A 21,551-nucleotide genomic window follows, 5' to 3' on the forward strand; every position below is an offset into this window, starting at 1 on the left:
CGAAAGTTGCTTATACTATACACAGCAGGATTTACCAAATGAATTAGGGCCTTACAGGATGCCTATATTTACTTTGGCTTAGAGTAAATTTGACCAGCGTCTAGCGATGGGGGGCTCACTCCCACTCCAAGGAACCCACTGCGGGGAAGCCAAAACGGGTAGGAAATGCTCTTTTCCCATCAAAGATGAAACACCTGTAGCTTCTACCCTTCCAGACCTAACTAAACTTAAGAGTTATGAGACACCAACTGCATACAAGAAACAGCCGGTAAGGACCCAAACTGACACAAACTGATCCATTACGGTGGCTGTGGAAGACCAGCTTAGATAAGATCCCAAAGGGAGTCTAACAGGACAGCAGCAAACTGGGACTGTGTGCTTGCTGACTGAGCTGGCAACTTGTCTTACCAGGCAAAATGATGTGCCCACGTAGACAAACCCAGCGTTTTGGGAGAGTGCGCAATAATAAATCAAATGTTTAAAATGTGTTGAAAATATGACTAAGTATGGTGTGAAATTTCCTTGCTTGTTTGAATAAACCACCCACAAGAGTGAGACCAGCATTTCAGAAGACTAGCAAGACTAGGAAAATCATCCCCAATATATGAAACAACTTTTACTGGAATATTTAAAATAGAACTTGCTCAGGCACCAAGGCTATGCTTTGGGGAATAGTATAGCATTCTCTAGAAAACAGACATCACAATTTAATATTCCAGTTTAGCTGTAATCACCACAATTGGCATATTTTCAGAAAGAGCATTATTGGATATATTTGGATAGCCAATACAAAATGAATAGTTAAAGACAGGGCAGGATTATAAAAATTTCCTAAGGAAAAACAAAAGGCCAGAGAGAAATTGATTGAAAGTGCTCATGTTATGTTGAAGCCTTGGAAATGTGCATTAAGTCAGTACTATTTTCATTGCCCTAAACACTAATAGAAAACTTTAAAAGTAATAATAGCTAAATGTCTTAGTGTTATTTTTTTTTACCTCTTTCATAAATGGGGGGAAACACTGAATAAGGAGAATATAGGAAATATAGGGACCATTTGACAACTCTTATTTTTGTATAACATGACTTCCTAGAGATGGTTGTCAAAAATCCAGGACTTTAGGGAGACAATCAAGGAATTCTTTTTTTTCTCTCTCTCTCTCTCTTCTTTTCCTTCCTTCCTTCCTTTTCTTTTCTTTTCTTTTCTTTTTGTTTCTCTTTTCTTTTCTTTCTTTTCTTATAAGAATAACAAAGTAATTTTACCTAGAACCTTAATATATAAAATAGGTCTTCTATGTAAAACATGGGCATTGTAAGGCAGGGAGGCTGGAAGACCAGCGACTCAGCCTGCTTGCCTTCGTGAAAACCTCCTAAAGTACCTCCATAGAAGTGATGGAGGAGCCCCCTGGCCTAAGATGCTGCCCAAAGATTAAACCCGCAGAGGGTGTGTGGGATGTGCACATGTGTCTCTGTGATTAGCCAGCTGTCATTATTATGAGGTGCAGGTGGGAGGTTGAGAAACTAAAGCTTGTTGACTTTTTCCCTCATGATCTTCCCTCTGATAACTCTGGAGTAGCATGCACTACTCTGGGACCCGTAGACGCTACGGCATGCTGGAACGAAGGCAGGGTCATATAGAGTCTGGACTTACTCAATGAAGGAATGCCAGGCTTCCTGCAAAATTCATGCCCAAATGCGTCCGAATAACTCTTGATTACTTTTCCTTAAAATTTAACTGATCTGTCTAATGAGGGAGCAAGATCCACTACAAAACACTGGGGATGTTTGTAGTAACAGACATGCTTCTAAAGAATTAAATCTGTCTTGGGTTTCTACACTGAATTAAATGCCAGTTCTCCAGTGTCCCTAATCTTGCATTTACTTCAGTATTTTTTATTTTTCTCTATGTGGCAGAAAAAAAGGAATAATGAGAACAGTAGGGATCGTGATTCTAAAGTACCAAGAGTCAGATGGATCAATAGGAACTCTCTATGCAGAGGGAACCACACGAGGAGAAGGGAGAATAAAAATCAGTCTTGCTGTGTACAGGGGCATCTAGCAAAAAGTCAGAACTGGAAGGCAACAAAGCTAGATAGATTCATATGCCCACCCAGAGCTCTGCTTTAATTCAAGCTTGCCTTGCCTTAACTCGGCACTAGTTCTCAAAGGCCATCTGATTTGCCTAAAAGCCCCTAAGTGTGAGTCCAGGTTGCTGAGACATTCGTCACTCCACTCACTCGAGTCTCTGTGCCCAGACACCCTTGTAACTTTGACTGCTGGAGGTCCCAGGCTGAAAATTTGCCACTTCGTGAAAACCTTCACAATAAGCAATATTTTTATGTGTTGATTTTAAACAAATTTGCTCAGTTAACCACTTAAAATGCAAAACCATGCAAAGATGATAAATTTAAAAAATAAATTATTAAATCAAGTCAATAGATTCTCACTGTGAGTAGGAGTCGGTTGATCTGCGATATAGTTCAGGCCAATCAACGTTAAGACTGACAGGCACACCAGACACTGCCCCTTTTAAAGATTCTTTCCTCAAGTGGAAAAGGGAGGCTAAAAAGCAGGATTTGGGCATAGCTTACAGGGTTATGGTGAAGATAAAGTAAAAATAATGTGTGTGAATTCTAGCTAAGAAAGCTTATGGCATTATTTGGCAAGCAGTAACATATTATGGAAACATAAGGCATGTACAGCACTAAGCTCTCATATTTTCTCTAAGAGCATGTTCAATGACACACAAACACACAGAGAAACAAGACATCAACTATTTAAATGGAATAATTTTAAAGATGCAATGAAATTTCACTTATCTAGAGAAATGAAAGAAACTTATGGCTAAATTATAAATATACTAATTTATATTTAATCTACCTATTGCCTATGTTTCAAATAAAGCATTACCTATGAGAAGGGTTTTGGGAAAATTGGATGGGAAATTGCATAATTAGCTTATCAAGGAAATAATTTCCCAAGTAGATTATAATTCACCCAACAAAGTTCTGTGATTTCCCCCTTTCTCGAATGCATGAGTTTTTATTATATACAATTACCCAGGGGAATATAATTCCCAGGTAAATAAAAGCTAAGAATATAGCATCTGTACTCTATAAAGCAGTGGAGAAGCTTACACTGTAGGGTCCAAATGAGGCTCACACCCCAGAGCGATCCATGTCTCCCAGTGGTACTTCCAGTCAATTACATAAATTCTCTGAGTGTTAGCTCCCTGAAAGTTGGAGATGCTAACTGTATCTTCTTCAGTAGGTCCTTGAAATTAGAAAACACTCAGAGCAGTTTTTGGTGAATAGAAGCATTCAACCAATGTGATTTGCTATGATTTACTATGATTAACTAGATAAAATATTCCTATTGACACTTCAGTATATATGAGCCTTCTTCAACTAAGCAAATTACAATCTGTCTACAGGGCACACGTCTGGTTTCCATATCCCAACACAACACACTGCAAATAGCATTAATAAAGTGTCCAGTAGATATTTAAGGTCAGAGGTACAGAGGAACCTAAGGACCCAATGGCCCGAGTCCCCCATGTTAGAGGTGACGAGTACAGTGGTCCTACAGCGGGAGGCAGAGAGAGGATACAGGTCTCTCAACTCCCATATCCTGCACTGTCCCACAGGCTCTTTCTTTACAAATCAAGCCAAAAAATAACGCATATTCATAACAAGTATTTTGGAAAGACTGGAGAGAGAGAGAGAGAGAGAGAGAGAGAGAGAGGAAAAAAACTTTACCAAAATAATTAGTGAGATGCGCCCTACAGGAAAGGACAATTTGCTCTAGATGTGCTATCCTCCACTGACAGACTTACCAATAGCATTTTCCAATCCCATGGATTCAAGTCGGTAAACACTTACGGAGTATCTACTGCCTGCAAGGCACTGTAAACTAGTGCACAGTTCACATTTAGGATAAATCCCAAGGAAGAAAGGACCAAGTGGTTTGAAAAAGGCAGATATTAAGTATTTCTCTGATTTTCAAGTGAGCATTTCACATATATTAGGTTGAATCCTATGAAATTGCTGATCTTTGAACATTTCATGCAAAAAGAGGATGATTTGGTAACATATTCCTCAGATTTCTTATCAAGAATGTCAACTCCTGTTTGGTTAAATGTACATCCTTATACCATAACTAACTGCCATCTCTAATTCTAGAAATGAAAAACAAGTATTGGTTTTAACTGGAGAGCAGCAAATGAATTGCAAGAAGTAGAAAAAGCATCCTTTAAATCTTTACTAAAGGGGACATAAGTCTTTAAATGCTCTCATTGCTGTGTAGACCACTGAAAGTTGAACAGAAATCAAAAGTACTATGGGTACTTTAAAAATAGTAATTCCCTTGCCAGGTTTATAAAAACTAAATTTCAGACCAAATCTTTTCAAACAAAAAAAGAGTCTTCCTTTTTAGAAAGTCTTGGGTAACAAGGCCTCCCTTCATTCTTATCCCTGGTCCCAGCTACTATCTCCTTTAGATAGTCAGAATCCAGAATTTAGTATAATGGTTAGGACCAGAAAACTACCAGAGGAAAATGAGGCTTTTGTTAGTTTTGTTGCTAAGATATGAGATCAGAATATTGACTGGCTGTTCCTAACAGGAAACATTCTAGAGATGGCCCTAGGCTTTGGCATTCGGTTTTGACACTAGCACATCAGAGTGTAGACTCTGAGTCGACTGAAGGAGTCTCATTCTCTTTAACATATTATGCAAACGCCAGTTTAGACACTACCCAACGTGAGGGCAACATTCCTGAAAGCAGACGAGCAGACACATGAGAGCATTTCTTCTTGTCTTTGGAACTTGTTAACATCCCAGAGCTTTTTTTTGACACTCTAATCACTTCTAGTCATAGTCCGCAAACCCAGTGAATGAGACCCTCCTCCGTGAGCAAGGACCATAATCCTCACCCAGCCAGTGTTGCCCAGACCCAACTCTCTCAGGCTAAGGTGAAAGGGTATAAAGAGCTAAACTACTTTTCCATTTAACAAATTTTTTGTTGTTGTTGTGCTTTTTTGTTTAAGAAACAAAGTATGTGCTTAGGGAAAATAAATTCAAATAATGCTAAAAGGTAGAAGATAAAAAGCAAAGTCTTCCTCTTCCTCTTCCTCCTCCCTAACTCACCTGCACCCTTCCACCACCAATTTTCCAAGAGGAAGTCCAGGTTAATAAATATCACTCCAGAATTATCCTAAATGTATATGCAAGCACATAGAAGATGTGTTTGTATGTATAATTTGTTTTCTTTTTAAAGAATGGGATCATACATTGCATACCATCCAGAAACACACTTTTCTCACTTTCACATGTATCTTGGACTTCTTTCCATACTAGTTGTATTCATATCCTCCTCATTTTTCAGGGCTGTATGTTCAAGTGGATAGGCATGCCATAGTTCTTAAACATTAATAACAATGCTGCAATGAGCATATACTTAAATACTCTGAACACCTGTGAGAGTATACCTCTAAGGTAAATTCCTTAAAATGAAGTTGGAAGATTGTAAGGTATATACAGTTTTCTTTGACATAGATAATGCCAAACGTGCTGACCAATTCTCACTTCTACAAATATGAAGTGCCTGAGTACCACATTTTAAAAGCTAGCATTTTGTTTGCTCCTTGCACCCTGGAGCATTTAAGTTCAAAACTTGGCACCTGGAAGGAGAAGCTGACAGAGAGCTGGAGGAGGGCAGCTGTGACTGGCAGCAGATCCTCTCCAGTTTGAGGGAACTTGGAACGTCCTCTCCTATACCTTCTCCAGGGAGTGGTCACCAAGCAGGGCAGCAACTACATATTCTGTCCTGGTCTCTGAGAGGAGCACAACTTAGACCGAAATGAGGAATTCAGTAAAAACTTCAAAACACATGGATGCAGCTCGGCCAAGGCAAGATGGACCTTTCTCCAATAGAGCCCAACCTCTGGGACTGGCTATGAGCCTGCCAGGCTCTAAATACAAAATCCTGAAAACCCCCACACCCATGGAAGCCACTACTTCTGCTGACACCCGCAGATACAGGGCCAGACGGATCGCCCCCCACGCCTGCACACACGGGAACTGCGCAGGTTTAGCTGGACTGGCTGGACGTCCGTCCTCAACATTGCCCGACGGGAGAGTCTGTGACCTACGCCTGGTCATCTGACTCCTTTGGGCTTCCTGTGATGAGAAGAGTTATGTCCAATATGCTTGAAAAATACACGGTCAATGGCAGCAATGTTATTTCTACACTTAACAAATATTCAAATATTCTGAATTGTATCCAACAATGAATGTTTTTTAAGCTACTTCTTCTCTTTCTCTCTCTCTCTCCCCTATTCCTCCCCCATCCCTCCTTCTGACCCTCCTCTTTCTCTCGTTTTAAATGTCACCATTGGCATGTGTTTGGGTTCTAGAACAGACCAATCAACCATTTTGCTCCCAACAGAATGAACATACATTTAACCTTTTCTAATTTTCTTCTCAGATTTAACAGTAAAACTAATTTCATTCTGAAGATTTTTCTGTTCTCATATTGGGATTTTGTAAGAGGTGAGGCAGACACTCATACAAACCCCATCTTTCTCTTTCCTTTCACAGAAGAACCCCTCTTCCACCCCCATGACACGGCAAGCACCTGGGACTCTGGCCAAGGGGAGCCTTTCTCATGAACTCCCCATACAGGTATCTCATAAGGGCTCACCTGAAACTTGGGACATGTCTTGACTGTCATCAGCATCCATTGTCCTCAGGTTATCTGAGAAAGAGAGGAAGGGATTTTAGTTCAAAGCAAAAATACTAATAAGATATGAGAGAGAATAGAGAGAAAGAGCGAGAGATAAAGAACCCCTATGCTATTTAACAACAAGGTTATCTGGCAAGAATAATGCATTTTCCTCCTCACATACTTGCTGGAGTATCAGACTGGCACAGACCTTGATCCTTTTAAAAACAGCATTACAAAGATTTATAAAAATATCATTACAAGCACAGGAGGACCAAATTTGTTATTTATTGTTAATTTCCTACTGCATAATAACCCAAAATGCAAACTGACTGCAACAAAATTAAGCAGAAAATTAAATGGCCCTGGGTCATTGTAGGCACAGAATTCATTCTCTTGGCTGATCCATAGTTATGTTCTTTCTAATTTACTGAGCATGCATCGATGAACCTTGAGTCAGCTTGGTGACACGCGTACAATCAGCAATCAAAAAACGAAGCAATTTGCTGAAGAATGTCTCATTTACCCAGGCAGGGCTGCATATCTGAGCAGCAACCGCACTACCTCCATCAATAATGAATACACCTCCAGCCTGGCAGATGGGCGAGCGGGTGCTCCTGTCTTTGTCCCTCAATCTTTCTGGGCCCTCGCCTCAGACTCCGGCAGCTCTCTCGTGCCGGGAGCAGCGAAGCTCACCACGGCAGCAGAACAAGCCCAGGAGAGGCCCAGGCCTTCCTGTTTTGCTGACAGATGGCTGCTCCTCAGACTGGTTTGAATTTAAGAAAAGCAACTGGGAAGATGCTGCTCTTCGGGGGCCACAGTGAAGGTCCCCAGATGGCACTGCAAGCCCCACAAACACACGGGAGAAGCCCCAGCCTCCGAGGCGTAGAAACAAACAAAGAGCGTGTGGTGTTCTGCACTTGGGGTCCTGCCTGCGACTCGGTGGGCTCAGGTGCCCACAGCAGGTGACAGCTGGTGGCTCCGTGGATAAGAAAGCCGTGGCCAGCAGAAGGTGACCTCAAGGAAATCTGCTTATTTATGGCCCGCTAAACACCCTTCAGAAGAGATCCTTTACTGACCAGCAAACCGAGTCTATTTGTTGAGTCTAAACCGGGCTCTCCCCACCCCGCTCTTTCGTTCTTGGCCACCTCTGCCTCTTTGGTTCGTATGTGTGAGTCTGAGCTAAGGCCTGTTTTCAGCAACCACCTGAAAACTGATGGAAGGTGAGAGACCTTACCCTCTCCAATCAGGCTGAAAACTCTGTGCAGGCAGAGGTGCTATACATATATATATATAACTTTATGTATCTTTAATATCTTTTATGGTGCATATGGAATACAAATTTTCAATTTCAAATTTTCAATATTAGTCATGATGAGAACATAAATGACAGTCACTTTTTCTGGATGAGGAGGGGTTTTCCTCAATTTCTCAAAAGCATGTAACTAGTCTGAGTTGTGACATGAATTTTCAAGGCTGGTATGTGGCTTCAGAGTACAGCCAGTGGCCACAGTAGAGAAAAAGTGTTTCCGAAACCGGAGTGTCCACCAGCACACTGAAGCCAGACAAACCAGCGCTGGAAGCAAGTACGAGAATAGCACAGGTGTCACCAAGTGCAATGTGTCCAGGGTCTCAGACACTTTTACTGTAAAACAGGCAGAAAGCCATAATTATTCTGAAACTGTCAAAACAATAATAAAGAATGAAGATAGATTCAAATGAGAAAAGTCTCTGTAATCCCGGTGCAATGCTATTATGAGAACTTACAGTATTTTACTATGGTCTATCATGAACCAGTTCGTAAGTGTCTGCATTGATTGGTGAAGTGTACAGAAGTCAAATCTTGTCACAGCAATTACTCTAACATAGATCTTTTAGAGTGGTGACTTTAAACTTTTTGCTACATAAATGATAATTTTTAGGACCTTTTTTAAAAAAAGGGCAAAAATTGCCCATAATTTTCACCACTTAGAACCACTAAATTTTGTGTGCGTGTGTGTGTGTGTACGTTTCTGTGCTTTTCACAAGAATCGACCATTAAACATATTCCATATTTGGAACTGTTTGAAAATATTCTTGATTTAATACTATACTGATATTTTTATTTAACAAATGTACAACATCATCATCATTTTAATGGCTGCACACTACCCAACTGGTTTGTTTAACCAATACCCTGCAGTTACATACTCAACTTATTTCCAATTGAAAGAAAAACCAATGTTTACTACGGCCCAGCAATGGTTCTCACACCTAAGCGCCACTGGGAAAAACACTTCTGCGATGGAGCACTGGCTGAGCCTCTGGGTTTGCTGCACAGGGGCAGAAGTGAGCGACGCAGAGTCCTGCTGGACAGGCCAGTCTTTCCAGCGGGTCAGCCCCGAGAATCTGTTACACATCAGAATCCCGACCAACTGCCCTGAGGCTGGTCCCTGGGTCGGGCTCTGCTCTGCAGGAACCCTTTACTCCAGACAGTCACCTTGCAAATGGTACAAGCACGTGTCTCTTGGGGGGACTGGGGGAGCGCAGCAAACTCTACCCCGAGAGCACCTTCCTGAGCACCTTACCTGACATCATAAGGGGTGTCTTGCCAAGAAAACTTCCCCAAACTCCAAATTTGCATCTTTTGGAATGAACAAGCAGTGACTTTTTCATAAAAGTGACCTTGCTTTTAGGGAAAGTCTACAGGAATATTCAAACAATGGGAAAATGTTTGAGGGAAAGGAAATTAGCCCTCTTCTGAGACACAGCTTACAAAGGGCAGCCTGGAGTGTCTAGAAGAGGCACTTGAATCCCATCCCACCCCTTCATCAACACGTGTGCCACCTTGGCTCTTTATTTTATAAAGCACTTACTGAGACCCTCTTCTGCCACATGGAAGCAATGCAGAGTGTCAAGTGGAAAATGGAATTTAAGCCTGATATGGTCTCAGCTGAAAAGGAGCTTACATTCAGTAAAAGGAGTTAATCACAAAAGCAAACTAATGACGTGTTTTAACAAACTTTCACCTAAATGAAAACCAAGATCAGTAGGTCTGTAAAGGGGGATGCCAGAAGAAATAATTATTTCCAGAAACGTTCTGCAATTTTCTATTTTGCCTGAGAAACCCAAACAATTTCAATAGGAGCCAAATGAATCGATAGTAGAAAATACAACAATATCAGTAAACTAACTTTCACCTGAGCAATTCTTATAAACATGAATGCTTTCATTGTTTCTTTGGAGCAAGCAGTTCTGAATCTTGCACAAGGGGAAATAGATGCAGAGATAAGTGTGGGGCCAACGTGACAGAAGCTGTCCATGGCTGTCCCTCTAGGAGAGCGGGGGAGTGGAGTGCCTGCCATAATCCACCAGGCACCCTGCTCCTCTTCTGGCCTGATCATGGACTTGGAAGGTCTAAAAGCTCTATTTGCCAGGGTCTCCTCCATCTCTCCCTCCTTCCACCTCCACCTCCCATGTCTTGCTCTCCTCTTTCTCCATCTTTCCTTTCTCTGTCTCTGCCCCTCGCTCTCCCTACCCTTTCTCCTCTCTTTTCCCTCTCTCCTCTCTGCCACGTCTCTGTCTCTGTCTCTCTCTTTCTCCCTCCTTCTGATCAAACAGTGTCAAACAGGACTTGCTTTCCCAGTTCCAGTTCGAAAGAGTCAGCATATCAATACCTTCAGAGAAGAGCACAAGAAGGGAGAGCAGGGGGCAGCACAGCCTGGCCATCTCTCAGGCTGCCAGGGAGGAAAGGCTCACTCACTGCCCCACGCAGCTTCCCTGGGGACTGAGGGCCTGTCTGGGAAGAGCCTCATGGACCTGCTTTTCCTCCTTCCACAGGAGGTGGCGGGACTGGGACCTGGCTGTCTGCTGGGGAGAAACATCCAGCAGCCCTGGGCAGCTGCTACTTCCAGATGAGGAGCCTGGCAAGCCTTGCTCTAGAGCACCCTCGTTTCCAACCACAGCACCCCAGAGCAGGGTCCGCCAGAGCCCCACGGGGCTTGTGGGTCACCCTGTGGCGGAGGGTCTCAGGCCGGCGCCTTTTGCTTTCTGACAGTGAAGACTCCTCCTCACAGTGTCTTGGATTTATGACGTAAAATGGAAAGTCAGATGCCAACTTTACTACTTTTCAAGCCAAATTTATGGCTACTAAAGAACTGCTAAGTATGTAGCACACCAGACTGGCTGCAGGAACTACTAAGGGACACTCGAAATTAGCCTGTTCGGTGACAGCACATAGTACTTAACAAGTTTGTTTTTTTTTAAAGTTAGTTCTCTGAGATTTAAACAACTGCCTTAAACTATCTTTTTTTATTGTTTGTTTTTTAAGCAAACTCCTTTCCTTCCCCTGGTACTGTATCGGTAATTCTTTGCCCACTGGTATTTTGTAATATTTCACGAGTACCTTGTGCATTCCAGAGAAGCGGTAAAGAACAGGACGCTGGTACCAGCTAGCTGTATTAAGCAACCTACCAAGTGTCTGGCACTTAAGAGGCAAACAGTTAAGCCTCACGAGACTACGGACATCCTCTGCCTTGTCCACCGGTTTGTCTGAGCGCCCCTCACAGAGTCCATTGTGAAGCTAGCATTCAATATCTATTTGCTAAATATTTGCACAAATATATATTTGACAAATATACTTGTTTTAACCCTCACAATTAGGCCTGAGGCATCTATATTATTTCCTTTTAACAGATGAGAAAATCGAGTCTCAGAGAGAAACAGCCTGTTGACCACAGTGCTGAGACAACACCATGGCCTTCTGATGGCGAATTTTTTCTCCATCTGTCGGAATTCACAGCCCAGGGCAGTGCTCACAGATTCCAAATGGATGATAGACAAGGGAGGATGCTACTTATATTTTACAACAAACTAAGCATGTTCTTTGTAATATTCTGCAACTAAGACAAAGCTCATCACAAAACTTCTACAGTAAAGTTTGGGTTATTTGGTCAAATGTATGCTATTGATTTTTTCCTCCCCTAACAGGTGAAGCTGCACTAGAGTAACATTTGGGGTTACTTCCTTAAATACTCTATGATGCTTAAAATAAGGGGTGGGAGGCAACATGGGCCAAGCCTGTAATCTATTTAAAATGCCTTAGGTCACAGACCTCTTTAATAAAACCCATTATTCCTGCTGAGAGGCAAGTCCTTTCACGTTCATAATGGTAGATTTTACTTTTGCAAATCTATCATATCACTGTGAATTACACTGTATCTTAAAAAAGGAAACGTTCCAAGAGAAAGCTAAGGCAATATGCAAAGTCTTTGTATCCAGTTAAAGAGACCTTAAAGGTTTTCGTAACAATTTGACAAAACAGGTTGGGAGAACATAAAAACTTCTGAGCACTCTTATTTCATTTCTGATTCTTTTCATTTTTCAAAAATTAGCTGCCAATCTACACGTTTTCATGATTATTCCACAGAGTATTGCTGGTGCAAATAACAATGAAAAACAAGATTTCAACAGGGAAGCAGGAATCCAATTTGGCTTTCTCACTGTCCCTCCCCCACACTTAACTAAGCCATAGAAAACTCCTCCAGTGGTTTGTTCAGAGGGCAAATCAGCTCAGAGGTGTGATTCTGCCCTCATATTATTTTTCCCTATGGGCAGGAACTGATATGCAAAAGAGGAAGGGTCAAAGGGAACTGAGGAAACCCTTTAAATTACAACTCAAAATCATGCTGCTTGAAAACTTTCTCAGTACGGAGGTATTTAATACAGAGGGAGAAGAACCACGGGGAGATTTTAAAATGCCACAATGCAGTCACCTGTCTCAAAGTGAGGTATAAGAAAATATGTTAGAAAACTTGTTTTAAAAATAGAGAAAGTTGGAGTTGGAGACAGTTCTCTGTGCTTACATATTTGTTATTGTAATAGGCCAGAGCTGGGTTTCAAGCAGCCCATAAATGTCCTGACATCACAGCATAGCATGTTGTCTGTACTCCCTCATGGGCATAGGATGTGCACATGGAGAAGACAGGCTTCCTGTCTACACCACTGCACCACTGGCTCTCAAACTACTCACAGTAACTATTATTTATTGAGCAACCATGGGAGAGGCATACATAGCCAAAATTGACAGATGCTTTTACAGGACCTCTCTTAATTTTGGCCACCAACATAGGCCACTTCCTAAGCAGCTTCCTCAAATATAAATGGCTATTTACATTTCATCACTTAAGTAAAAAAAAAAAATCTAAATTTAGAATCATTTTCTTCTTCTTTCTTACTGATTTTGGAAGACTGTCATGCATGGCTAGGAACTGTGCAACAAAATGAAATACAACAAAAATGAGACCTACACCTTTACAAAACAATAGAAACTGCCTCCAAAATAAGGATTTACGTAGATATTTCCCAAGTACTGATGTTTTCTGATTTGTTATAATAAAGCAAAGAGACAGAGGGGCCCCGAAACAGTTCTTGTGTTCCTACTATTTTCAAAGATTTTCCCCATTTTTAAAAAAGAGATAAATATAGTTACAATGCTAAGTTTTGTTACTCGGCAAGGCAATATGGTGTCAAAAAGAATACAATAGCTTGCCTTCTTAGCAGTGATGCTTTCTTAACTCACAAGTAGTACAATTTCATGAGGACATTTTAAAACTAAGAATTTAAATTGCACATGGCAGAAAAACCCACTTTCATATCCATAACATTTCAAAAAATGCACCTATAACACTGAAGTGTCTAGATTCTATTAAAACAAGTGTTTGTGTAAGTTTATTTGGCAAGATTTGTCTTTTAATTAGACACAAAGAATTAAAATTTTGTAGATCTTCACTGGAACATCTTATTGTTTATAAACCCATACATGTATATTTATTTAAAATAACTAAAATGTCATTATTGATTGATTTGCCACTGAGGACATTTTCCTAGGTACTTGTAATTTTTTTCCTTTTTATTTTGATATTGTCTCTACCATATAGATGGTGGTAAGACAAGATCTATAAATCTAGATATAAACACAGAGAAAAATGTGTTCCAGATCAAACACATCATGGGATTCATTGTTACACACATATCCATCTATCTCTTACTCCTTGAACTATAAAAGGCCACTTTGGCCCAACCTATATGTAATGAGGGGTAATCAGTCTTTGCTCCAGAGAGGAGGAAGAGACACAGACATCCTGATTGCCATCTCTAAGCGAGGGCAGGCCACATGGTTTCCAGACTTATTGGAAATTTTCCCTAGAAGACTGTAATTCTGAGCTTACTTGTGTTCATAACACTCGAAAAATTATCAACTATCAATAACAATGAGATTTTTTTTTCATAAAAACTATAAAAAATTAAACCACGTTAACATTTTTCAATTATTTCACATTTTTCAATTATGGTCACAGTATATAGAATGTGGGTTCATAAAAAGGTTTATAGATTTTTTTCACAGCTTGGTCTTTTAATAGCTTTAGTGCTCTGGAAATTCACTGTGATCGCCCCACCCTCTGGGGGTTCGGTTGAAGTCAAAATAAGCTGTGCCTCAGAAGGGTAAAGGGCAGAATAAATGGGTTTATTATTTGGTAACAACGGCTGCTATGGGCAAGAAATCAATGACAGAAAAGAACATCACTTGGTAATGTAAACTGTTTGAAAGTTGGGTCATGTTAGGAAGAAAGCTCGAGATTTCTATTGCATTCTGTGATAGAGAGCTCAGCACGAGCTATTCCCTCACCCAAACCTGGCAGCATCCTTACGATGATCATGCCAACATCATGGGTCACACAAGGGCCATGGCAAACATGGGTATCAGGCCCAACCAGGACGATTGGGACCCGGTTCTGTGATCCTTAACCTGCAGCCTCCAATATCATGCAAACCCGGGAGTGGGGCAGTGAAACCGCCAGAGCCTTACAACGTCCTCATTTGTAGGGCTACAGAAATCGGCATGCCTTTATAATCTGCCAGAAAACGCTAATGTCCATCAGAGAGTAAAATACAGGAAAACTCATTTAAATACTATCTTCAGATTGTTCTGCAGCCCTTAAATAAGTTGAACTTATTTATTCTCAATGTTTTACTGTATGTGCTCTTTTTTAGCAAATTTCATTTCTTTTACAAAAGTATTGTCTGCTCTTAATTAAAGTGAAAATTCTCTAAATTCAAGCAAATACATACAACCTCGTAGTAAAGCGGGAAAACACTCATACTGGAAAAGTTTTAGGAATTTCCAAACCATTTTTCTAAGTGATAATTAATTGCCTTATCTTTAACAACCTAAGATAACTGGCAGTATGAGTTTAATTAAAAGAAATGGAATACACAATTTATCAATATGTTTTTACAATGAATCATTTTGAACATCCCTGTAACTTGAATTTTCTGCCCTGCCCTACACAAAACTTAGCACAAAGAAAGAGGAAAAGGTCATTTTTTCAGGTTTGAAGTGGGGCTCACACTAGGGCGTCACTGACTCTCTCTACTTTCCATTAAAAGCACTGGAGCACGAGTCAGAGTGCCTCGCAAGTAAGCTTACAAAAGGTCAATTCCTCATTTTCATTTCTGTTGAAGATTCTAAATAAAACATTTTCCCCACTAGGTCTAGGGAGGTATTTGATGTGGAATTTTATTTGCTCTAAGTTTACCAGCAAAAATCTGATATAACAACAAAAATGTATCAAAAATTGATAAATCAACATTCATAGTGGAACTCCTAGCTTTAGAAAAGGACTCTAATCCAAACCATATTGTTCATTTTCAAATAGTTTTAAACTAACAGAAAATGCTTTTAAGTGTAGATTTTAGAGTATGATCTAAAAAATAGAGCATAAAAATTTACTTCAATATGCATAAGGCCATTCAAAAACACTTTAGTTGTTTCAATAACCTGTGCAAAACCCCACAAATGATAGAGGGAAGGAGAGAAAGAGAAAGGAAGGGAAGAAAGGAAGACGAGATAGACAAGCCCACACAGGGCGCCTTCCTCCTACTGCACCGCTCTCTCCTCACACCTAACCCTCTCCCCAGCGTACTTCACTTTTGGTATAAAATGGCGGGAAGAGAGTCAGATTTCCTTTAGCAGCAAGCTGATTGCTAAAGAAAAATGAATCATTCACACCTGAGTGAGAAAATATGAAGAAAGCACTTTTCCACTAATTAGGGCCCATTTTCAGCCATTCGTTAAGCCGTGGCCCGCGCCACGAGCTATCAGGAGGTGGAGCATGGGGCCAGCCCGAAAGCAGAGCGTGCAGAGGGAGCATAATGATGCTCTCCATCACCTGAGACAGTCGCCATGCAGGGGTGCAGGGCACTCTGGACGCAGGCTGCCCACTGAGAAACACCAGCAGGGAAGAGGGAAGGACACACTGGCTGCTCCAATCCCTGCAAGCACAGCAAAGAAACCGTGTGGCACTCACCAACCAGCTCTGGCTCGCCGAGGCCAAGCAGGAGCTGCCTGTCCCACACAAATCCAGACTGGGAGGACCCAGGGCCTCCGTGTCCTTCTCCTCCTCCTCCTGAACGCTTCCACCGCTGCCTTCACACTCCTCTGCGGCTCAGAGGAAGGTGGAACCACTTGCCAAATATGCAAAAAAGGAGGGAAGATGGTTTTCTCTCAGGAAAACACAGACAGGAAAGGAGCCTGTGCTTCCTGTCCTAACCAAAATGAGTTCAGAAATTATGTGGACGTCTGATTTGTCAGGCTTGTGGTGGAAAGGGTGCTCTTTTAGTCAACAGGAATTGTGAGTTCCCCAAAGGCAGAAATGGCCATGGTGGAAAAGAAATAGGGCCAGCCTGTAACCGGGGCAAGAAATGGCCGCTGCACCTGCGACCTGGGTTTTCACCATTTTTAACAGTTCATCACCAGGTGGTTGGTTGAAGACACCTCTGGCGTCTATCTACCTATTTATCACAGTCAAACATGAGAAGGAGAAACATCAACTGAAACAGTGTGGCAGTTGCATGTGGATTAGGCCTCAGTTGCTCTCCCTTTGGGTCTCCTCAGGGGCAACTGCCAGGGACACACCAAAGCAGCAGCAGGCACTCGCATCTCCCTTAAGAACTTTCACAAACCTTCTTTTGTTTGCTGCTGTACTCTACTTGTAATATGAAGCACTTCACCCTTAGTGTTTCAGAATGTCTCAAAACTATTTGTTACAATATCATCAAACATTTAAAAACTATATCAAGCAAAAGCTATTAAAGCAATGGCAATGAAAATCTAAGGATTTAAGTACATATTCCAGGAGATATAAAAAGGTAACCTGAGGTACGAAGTCATTTATGAAACTGCAAAGAAATACAGTGAAGCCATGGTCTATATGAAGAAACCAGTGTGAGCGTTTAGTCAGCACCATGATAAAAGCAGTTTTATTGCTGCTACAGTTTGGTTTTGGCTGCCCTATGCCCCAGACAAAACCCCATTCCTACCCCATTCCTCATCTGAATTTTAAGTGTGTGTGTGTGTGAGACAGAGACACTGATTTGCTGAAACTCAGCCTTTCTAAAGCCTATTTTAAAAATGTGTATGTGCCTTTTTGGAGCAAAATAAAACAATGTGTTTCAAGATGTGAAATGAATTCATGTTTCTCCTTGTGTAAGCCTCAAAAGGATGGGTCGCTTGCTGCTTTCACATCTCGTGTTTTCTCCCATAAAATGGAATGATTATATGACACACATATCAAATAAAGTACCCCGAAGTCTCCATTAATATGAGAGAGCAAGATTCGCAGTCCATTCAGGAGCTGCAGCAACCCTTGTCACTAAAAGGAGGAGTCACGAAGCCCCAAATGCTTGTCAGTCTTACAAACAGAGGAGTCAGAAGGCAAGGGTTTCCAGCAAACCCGAAAGGGGTCCTAGTTTACCTTCTGTGAGGTGGATTCGCTTACACAAATCTCCCTTAGAATATCATAACTAGAAGCAATACTTATTTCATAATGAAATTATTTCATAATTCCAAAGATTAGAGGAGGGAAAAATGCCACAAAACGATTCCATCCTTAATGAGTTCTTTATTAACTGCAGTTATATTACATGAATACAAAAAATTACGAAACATCCCAAATGCTAACATCAATGCTTAAACTCACCATTACAAATAGGAAAACCCATTTTGTTTTAGCAAAAGGTTATAAAAAAGGAGGGACCTTTATTACTTAGGTCAAGTCTTTTTGATGTTAAAACTCTGTTCCACACTGTCCCCATGCCCCTCTCTCTGTCCTGTGTGCACATATGCATGGGATTTCTTTATTTCCTTTATCTATTACTAACTCATAATCTTGAAATACATGTGTGTGTGTGAGAGAGAGTATTCTTTCAAATTTCAAAAGTTTTCACGTTCATATTGACAACATGCTACTGTATTAACCAAATGTGAAAAACACAAATCCAAATCAAGAAAAAAAGAATTCTCCAAACCAAAGAACCACCATTCCCAAACTAGAATTCTCTAGCCAAGCAAGGAAGACACAGTGCCTGCAGCTCGGTTGGGCTTTCTTTATGCCTCTTGGCCAATAAATTCACTATGACCTTAATTTTTCAGTAAGGGGAAAGACTGCAAACACAGCCACAGCTGATCACTATGCACAAACTCTTCAAGAGGCAGACCTAACCCATCCACACTGAGTTTGCAGCCCTTGAGGTCTCCCGTGAGACTGTAATGGTGGCTATTATTGCTGCAGTGTTCCAGAATTTTGAGGGATGTGTAGTTTTCCAAGATGTAACATTCTAGTTAGAACACTGATGAATGAAACAAACACTGTAGAGTCTCTAAATTCCTTCCTTGGACTCTCACCATGAAGCAAAAGAGGAAGAAAACCTGACCATTTAACTCAATAAAATGTTTTGGTCACCAGTTCTGGTGAAACGCAACACTGGGAAGAGCATTTTTTTCCATATAAAAAGGTATGGACACACATGTCGTTCTTGGGAGAACTTGAAATCAGACATGTTCTATCAAACCAGAATGGTGTAGTTTTTAAAAATGCAACATTACTATTTTTATGTCTGATTACAAGTCATTTCTTTAACATGTTCTGCATATTATAAGATGCCAACGTAAGGAGGTGAATCTCCCTGTCACGAATATTTGTCCCTGTTTAAATTTTAAGCCACAGACCAAATAATAAGATTCGTTGCTGAAACAATTCTGACACATTCTAACATAAATAATACTGCAATTGTTACTCTTAAAAATCCCATGTAAAAGAAGAGTCCAAAGAACCTCACCCAACAAATATCTTCAAACAAAGAAATAAATTCAAGACGGCTGGAGACATTTTCCTGCAGGTTTCTCTCCCCTCCCCAACTCATAACCAGGTAAACCAATTCTTAAAAGCATTTGAATTTTTATGAAGGCTTAAATAGCATACATAGTATTTTCAACTTCCATAAATTTTCCTCTCTTAACAATAGTTGATTTGACCAGTAAGGAGGTATTTCTTCAATACCATTTTGTCTCTGGAAGTTTAAAACAAGGAACCTCAGAGCTGAAATATGCTGTCTGTAGCAAGGTGGGGGATTATGAGTGGGTAACCTAAGCAAAGTGCGGGGCATTGAAATGCACTCTGGGTGGGCTCCAGCCCCAGGAGAGAATGAAAACCGCATTTGAATGCTGTGAACTGTGAGACCCTAAGGAATCACCGCGTTTTCACTCACTAGATGCCATATACTCTGCCTGCAACTACAAGGAAAAACAATCACACCCTCCTAAGGGTCCTTAGGAATCACCAGCGATGTTTGACAAATTTTAAAAATACATTTCAAACATAACCTAAAGTAGCCTTAAAGTGACTGAGGGTTTTCCTGAGGTTTCCTGCGCGCCCTGAGAGCCAAGCCTGCAGGCAGCAAAAGGACTAACTTTTCAAAACCAGGATAATTTCTATTTTGCAGATATCAAGTTCAGACTCAATGTAATCATTTTATAGTATAAGCAGAAAGCTCTCACCTCAAAATTAAGGAAAGCTCTTTTCAAATAACTTTGTACAGGCTGACTACTGTGATCTTGCTATGTAAGTACAGACACACGTCAATAAGCTGGGAGCTAGAACATCCCTCCTGGTGACAGCGGGGCTGCTCAGAGTGTCCCGTGCCAGCCTGGTCCTGCACCTGCGGGTACAGTCCAAAGTGGCAGAGGCTTTGAAAAAGTCAACGCTCTCAGTTCTCAGAAAGAAAGGAGGACCTGAGCGACACCAGGGATTACGAATCTCACCGCCTTGTCTTTTCTTTTTTCCTGTTCTTCTTCTTTTGTTTTAATCCACCAGTTACCCCCAAGTTTTTCTATTGAAATTCAATTTGAAAACACTCACGTGGATTTGTGCGTCGCGCTTTGGGGGCCAAGACTGATCCTCGGGCGCGAAGAGCAACCTCGGAGCCGGGGCTCCTTCCGCCCTGCCGGGCTCGCCCGGGTCGCCCGCCTCGCCGCGTCCCGCCGGGCTTGGCTGGGCTCCGCGGGGACCCAGGGGCTGTCGCTGCAGTCGCCGCCCGGGGCGCGGGCCGCACAGGCACTTGTTAGAGTGCTCTGCTAACTTGGCCGCCGAGCTCTTCCCAGCTTTCTTTCACAATGACTTCCTGAAGTTGCTCACTCGCATTGTTCCCCATTTCTCCGCCACATCCCCGCCCCCGCCGGCTCCGACCGGGCTTTCGCTCTCCGGGCAGACCCGCTGCCCCAGCGCACAGCGCCGCCCGCGGGCCGCGCACCTGGCCCCTCCGCGCCGGCCGCCCCCGCCACGCCAGTGCGTCGCCACCTGCGGCTGCCCTGAGCGGCGGCTGGCCCGAGCGCGCGCCCCGCACTCCGTAAACTTTGGGGTGACACACGCTGCCTGCTCCCCGCTCGACTTGCCCTACAGCCCGCCCGGCTCCGCACGCACGTCCCCGCCGCCGGGCTCGCTGCTCGCGGACACGGAGCCGGGCGCGGAGAGGGGCGAAGAGCGGAATGCTGAGAGGGGCGTGCCGTCCCGTCCCCACCCCCGCCGCCGGGTCCCCAACTCGCGCGGCGCCCGTCCCGACCGCAACTCCGGGCCAGCCGGGCCGCGCGCACAAACTTTGCGGCCACGCCGGGCTCAGGCCAAGCCCCCAAGGGTCGCCGGGGCGGCGGCGGGCGCGGGCCGTACCTGCTGGCGCTGCCGCCGGCTGCAGCCAGCTCGCCCGCGCGGGGCCCGCTCCGCGCGCCACCGCCACCCCCGCGCGCAGCGCGCCCGGGCCCTCCCTTCGCCGCGGCGCTTCCTGGTTCCAGCGCAGCATCGCGACCCGGCCCCGCGCGGGACTTGGCGGCCAGCGCTCTGCCCGCGGGCCTGGCAGCCCAGCTCGGCAGCGGCGCGGCGGGACCCGCGCGTAACCCGTGGGGGCGCGGCGCGGGCTGCACGTGCGGGCCCGCCGGGAGGGGGAGGGGGACGCGCGCTGCCGGGCCCGCCACTCTGCGCCCGGAGCCCCTGGTCGGTCTGGGCAACCGCTGGCTCGCCCAGCTGGCGGAACTCGATGGACTCAGGACACCTTAATGTACTTTTCCTAATATCTGGGAGCGTCCGCTGCACGTGCAGCTTTGAGTCCCTGGAACGGGGGCCCTCAGGCTCCCAGGTTCGGGCTTTGGCCCGATATGAGTGCCCACCCGAGGGGGTGGGAAAAGTTGATCCTCTGCAAGGGAGGGGAAGGTGCAATTCATTTTCCCAGACAACCAATGGAATACCTCTCGTCTCTCTTCCCTCCCACCTGCTCACGGCAGAAGTTAGGATGGCGCCTTCCATCTTGGCCTGCGTGCACACTCAAGTGCGTGGCTGCGGGCGAGGTGACAGCGAAGGCAATCCTGCAGCCCGGCTGGATGGCTTCTTGCACCTCAGAACTCTCCCTGGCTGGTAAACGAGAAAGCCACCTCTGACAGCGCACCCCTTCGCACTCTGCCAGGAGCCCC

The 21,551-nt window shown here is 43.3% G+C and overlaps 1 protein-coding gene across 14 annotated transcripts in view; it reads right to left on the reverse strand.

Annotated features, from left to right (window-relative positions):
* IKZF1 (IKAROS family zinc finger 1) overlaps nucleotides 1–20,839 on the reverse strand; it is a 94,334-nt gene extending 73,495 nt beyond the window's left edge. For 5 of the 14 annotated variants that reach the window (XM_012736001.3, XM_012735992.3, XM_076006253.1 and 2 more), the window contains exons 1-2: nucleotides 19,954–20,731; nucleotides 6,698–6,751 (exon numbers count right to left, since the gene is read on the reverse strand). In XM_012736001.3, coding sequence (XP_012591455.1) covers nucleotides 6,698–6,737 — 40 coding nt within the window. In that variant the 5' untranslated portion in view covers nucleotides 6,738–6,751; nucleotides 19,954–20,731. Of the gene's footprint in view, nucleotides 1–6,697; nucleotides 6,752–19,953; nucleotides 20,736–20,757 lie in introns of those variants that run through there. The other 9 variants (XM_012735996.3, XM_012735991.3, XM_012735987.3 and 6 more) reach the window with 5 other exon arrangements.
* Nucleotides 20,840–21,551: the final 712 nt, after the last annotated feature.

Source organism: Microcebus murinus, chromosome 9 (assembly GCF_040939455.1).
Source record: "Microcebus murinus isolate Inina chromosome 9, M.murinus_Inina_mat1.0, whole genome shotgun sequence".
Taxonomy (NCBI): domain Eukaryota; kingdom Metazoa; phylum Chordata; class Mammalia; order Primates; family Cheirogaleidae; genus Microcebus; species Microcebus murinus.